The sequence below is a fragment of the Lactuca sativa genome, chromosome 3 (assembly GCF_002870075.4).
Source record: "Lactuca sativa cultivar Salinas chromosome 3, Lsat_Salinas_v11, whole genome shotgun sequence".
Taxonomy (NCBI): domain Eukaryota; kingdom Viridiplantae; phylum Streptophyta; class Magnoliopsida; order Asterales; family Asteraceae; genus Lactuca; species Lactuca sativa.
Window position 1 is genome coordinate 281510145 of NC_056625.2, and position 4687 is coordinate 281514831.

The 4687-nt window shown below is 33.6% G+C and overlaps 1 protein-coding gene across 2 annotated transcripts; it reads left to right on the forward strand.

Annotated features, from left to right (window-relative positions):
• The first annotated feature begins 997 nt into the window (after positions 1 to 997).
• Positions 998 to 4440, forward strand: LOC111895126 (phosphatidylglycerophosphate phosphatase PTPMT2). 2 transcript variants are annotated; one of them, XM_023891224.3, is made up of 5 exons: positions 1004 to 1813; positions 1981 to 2103; positions 2326 to 2419; positions 3683 to 3765; positions 3852 to 4440. In XM_023891224.3, the coding sequence occupies exons 1-5, from the start codon at positions 1601 to 1603 to the stop codon at positions 4221 to 4223; spliced, it is 885 nt and encodes a 294-aa protein (XP_023746992.1). In that variant the 5' UTR covers positions 1004 to 1600; the 3' UTR covers positions 4224 to 4440. The 2 variants fall into 2 exon arrangements, with proteins under 2 accessions (XP_023746994.1, XP_023746992.1); XM_023891226.3 differs by lacking the exon at positions 1981 to 2103 and having other exon boundaries at positions 998 to 1813.
• The last annotated feature ends 247 nt before the right edge of the window (positions 4441 to 4687 follow it).

Here is a 4687-nt window from a genome sequence, read left to right on the forward strand (position 1 = left end):
AACCCGAGAAATTAGGGTTTCATTAAACAGCGCGAACTCGCCGAGTCCACCAATGCGACTCGTCGAGTCCGGTCATTAATCCGGGTGAGAAATCGCGTCTCTACTCGGCGAGTCTACGCACCAACTCGCCGAGTCCTTCCACAAACTCGAAATAAAATGAATAAATATAATACCTGAAATTCCGGATGTTATAATTCTCCCCCACTTGAATCTGACTTCGCCCTCGAAGTCTCATCCTTGAAATAGCTCCGGATGCTGCTCCCGCATCTCACGCTCTGGCTCCCAGGTCAACTCGGATCCTTTCCGATGTTGCCACTGAACCTGTACCAGATGCATCTCCTTATTCATCAGAACCTTGATCTTCCAATCCACAATCGCAACTGATCTCTCCGCGTAGTTCAGGCTCGCATCTACCTGAATGTCCTCTAACGACCTAATTTTGGAGTACTCTTCATATTCCTGATTTTTTTTTATTCGAAATGCTACATTTTGAAATGTATAATGTCACTGTTTCTCAATAAAATATCTAATTTCATGTAATAATATCTTACATAGTTCACAATAATATGTTTTTTAAATTTTTGTTGAATTTAAGTAAAAAATGATTTTTTTAAATTCCGGAATTGTTTTTCGGATTTCAGACTTGTTTTTGAAATTTCAAAGTTTTATTTATTTATTTATTTTTTTTTTTTGAAATCTGAAATTTTAGTCCGGAATCTAGAATGTTGATCATGAATCCAGAATGTCATTCCGGAGTTAATTAATTATTTTTTTTTTCTTGATCCGGAATACACATTCCCAACAAAGTGATTATTTTTATGAAAAAGAGATTTTTTTGGGTTATTTTTTTTGAAATACGCGTTAAAAAACGATTAAATTTATTATTTCCCTTAATACAAAGATATTTGTTTCGTTAGGAAAAGATTGTCTAAGATTAACTTGCTAAAAAGAATTACAAATCATCCAAGACACGATTAAATTTCATTATCAACAAACGACGAGTTTCTATTAACGGGGGAATTACAAAGAATTCATCTCTTCCCCTCTTTTCTAATTCCCCTAATTTCACTCTTCATCATACACCCACTACTTACCTAAAAAGTTTGTTGGAAGTGAAAGAAACAGACAGAAATCCTAGAGAGAGAGAGAGAAGGGCGTTTAGGGTTCTTTCACCTTGCTAGAAATCAAATCCACCCCACAAGGCAATTAAAGCTCCTTCCTTGTTTGTAACGCTTACAATTTGATCGTTTCACCTTTGCTTGCCGTTGAATAAAATCATAAATTGTATTTGTAGCCAGCATCTTATTTACTTTACTTCAATCCCTGATTCCGTTTTTTACGAGTTTCATATCGATTTCCCCCTTTTATTTCTTGACCAAGCAAAAATGTTGTTCAAGAACCTGAGCAATCTTGGCTCGAGTATGTGCTTGATCGGTTCGTCTTCGATTCTCCGAAGAACTTCAGATATTTGTAGTTCTTGAAATCAAGCATTGGGTATCCGTTAGATGACTATTATAGCTCGATTTTGATTAGTTTCGCTAAATTGATGATCTTTTCTCAAGGGTAGGTGGGGTTTTTGTGAATCGTTGTGTTTCTAGAGATGTATATTGAAGAACTTAAAGAGGGCGTTGATGGCGATGGGGATGTGGAGTTTTCTGCTGAATTTTCCGGCGAAGGTGCGGTGGTGGCTTCAAATACGAAAAGGGTGTTGGTCGGAGCAGGTGCTCGTGCTCTTTTTTATCCAACGCTGTTGTATAATGTTGTCAGGAACAAGATTCAGACCGAGTTTCGTTGGTGGGATAGAGTTGATCAGGTATAACTACTCTCTAGTTTCAACTACTTCTTTCATTCCATGGTCGAATTTAGCTATGTTTGTGAAAGGTCAATGTTAACTAGTTGTAATTTTGTTGTTTCTCTTTATTCTTGATAGTTTTACTCGATTGTAGGAATACTAATTACTAACTACAATTTCATGATTAGTTTATATTGTTAGGTGCTGTACCCTTTCCTACTGATGTTTTGCACCTAAAGGAACTTGGTGTTTGTGGTGTGGTTACTCTTAATGAATCATACGAGACTTTAGTTCCAACATCATTGTATCATGTAAGTTTTTAGGTTTATGATGTCCATTCATTGTTTTCTTTAATGTGGGATTGTTAGAGCTATTTCAGTGATGAGGTGAGGAGGGCATTTATGTCTTTTTGCATAGATGGGATATGGAGAAGGAGTTCTTGTTCCATTTTCTTTGGGTGTATAAAATTTGTTGTGTTGTTGAGGCTTTCTTTTATTAATTTATTAATTTTTTTTAATATGTTCTATTCTTAGGCTCATGGAATTGATCATGTGGTGATTCCAACAAGAGATTACCTTTTTGCCCCATCGAATGTTGATATTTCCAAAGCCGTTGAGTTCATCCATGGTAAGTACATTTATTGTAAGCAGTTAATATGTTACATATATGATTAAAAAGCTAGTAGTATTAAAATAAGGGTTAAATGCAACAAATAGCAATGTACTTTGAGAAATCTACCCAATTGTAACAATCTCATTAAATTACAAAATCATTTTCACCGCTATAATTGGATAGACTTTTCAAAGTATATTGTACTAATAAGAAAACTATTTAAAGAACAATGCTATAGTTTCATAGTTTTGTCAAAGTGCAATGAAAGTACAATGTTATGGTAATGTTATTTAGATTTTTCAAAATACAATGTCTTCATAATTCATAAGAAAGAAAGTCCGACATACAATTATGTAATAGAAAGAAATAGTAGCACGATGATATAATACACTAATAAATGAAAGTACGTGGCTCTTTCTTGCATTTATTGCTTAAAATTATGATCCAATTTCTCGCTTTTTAGTTTCACTCGTTTGACCTATTATCATTAAAGTATAAACCGAAACAACCTATTTTTTTTTTTACATAAATCCATCCAAATTGTCCCTCTTTAGCTAGATGTTTATTTATTGAGTAAATTGCAAAATTGATCCTTGTTGTATCCTAAAAAGTACAGTTTGAGACCATTTTTTTTTCATTTGCATGGTCAGTCCAAAATTGAAACATCCATGTAGATTTGGTTCCTCAAGTTATCTGTCATCTAAAATAAAAGGACCACCAACCAAATCTACATGGAAGTTTCAATTTTGGACTGACAATGTGAATGAAAAAAATTGGACTCAAACTACACTTTTCGGGATACAATAGGGATCAATTTTGCAATTTGCTCTTATTTATTTACTAGTTGTGAGACCTGTGTAATTCGAAAAAATATATATATATGAAGGTCTATACATTTAGGAAGTTTGAATTTATAAGAAAAATAAGAACAATATTGAATTATTGAAACGGAAGTGCTCATTTCTCTTTTAAATTTAAATAAATAAACAAAGGAAATAATTGAGTTTAAATTTAGGAATTTTAAAATTAGAAGGAAAGTTGCATTAATGAAATTTATATACATTTACATTTATTACAATTCTTACATTTAAATACTATGTGAAATTTAATAAAATTGAAAAAAAAAACCATAAAATGACATGGAAAGAAATAATTTAAAATAACCACAAAAAATGACGAGCGGTAAAATGAACGAGAGTGTGACACGTGACATTTTTTATTTTGTTTTATTTATTAAAGTAGATTTATTTATTTTTTATTTATTTATGGTGTATGAAGAGAAAGCATCTGTCGGTAAAACTACATACGTTCATTGTAAGGCGGGGCGGGGCCGCAGTACAACCGTAGTTCTTTGTTACTTGGTACACTTTTAACCTCAAAGTTCCAAATCCAATGCCACCAAATCCAATTCCATTTCTTTCTATTACATCATTCTACTTTCAAACAGGTAAAATACAAGCACATGACACCCGACACTGCATACGAATACGTCAAATCTATTCGACCAAGGGTTCGCTTAGCCTCCTCCCAATGGCAAGCCGTTCAAGATTACTATCAAAAAAACAAAAACATTACAAACGAATCCGAATCCAAATCCAAATCCGAATTTGAACCATTTGATGATGCATCCATGGTTTTGGTAAAGAAATCGGATCTTGAAGGTTACAAAGAGGGGTATTTTGGTAACAAAATATTGGCCGAACTTTGTAGGGCACAATTTGTTAGTCATAGTCAGGCGGCCATGGCTAGGCTTTCGTGCTTGTGGGTTCGATACCATGAGCCGTGTTCGTTGAACATGGTTTCATGTTGCAGGTTGTGAAAGATGAGAAAGAGGTGAAGAAGATGAAGTGTTACGAATTTGTAAGTGTGTATATGGAGAGTGTTGGTGTCTTTGTTATGTGTAAAGGAATAATAATATAAGCCAAATAGGCGAAAGTGTAAGTTAAAAGCCGAATGAAACAAATGGCTTGTGTGGGTCAATATGTATGTTGATTAGTTGGTCTTAAAATATATATATCTTCATGTCTATTAACAAATGGTTAAAGATGGTTGGACACATAGTTCACTATAGGATTTAATCCTCACAAGAGAGTATAGTTTTTTATTTCATGGTATGTCGAAGAAATCGATTGAATGACACCTTTTCGATTTATGACATGAGTCCTATGATTTCTTCGGCTTAATAAGCAAACACTACCTAATACCTATGCGATTACAATGAACATGTGTATATGGTCGTGCTTTTTGAAAGAGAAGTTAGGACTATTTATTTATTTAAGGATT

Coding starts and splice junctions, on each gene's coding strand:
- LOC111895126 (XM_023891224.3), top strand. CDS start 1,601: ATGTATATTGAAGAACTTAAAGAGGGCGTTGATGGCGATGGGGATGTG. Junction 1,814..1,980: donor GGTGGGATAGAGTTGATCAG/GTATAACTACTC, acceptor TTTCATGATTAG/TTTATATTGTTAGGTGCTGT. Junction 2,420..3,682: donor AGCCGTTGAGTTCATCCATG/GTAAGTACATTT, acceptor TGGTGTATGAAG/AGAAAGCATCTGTCGGTAAA.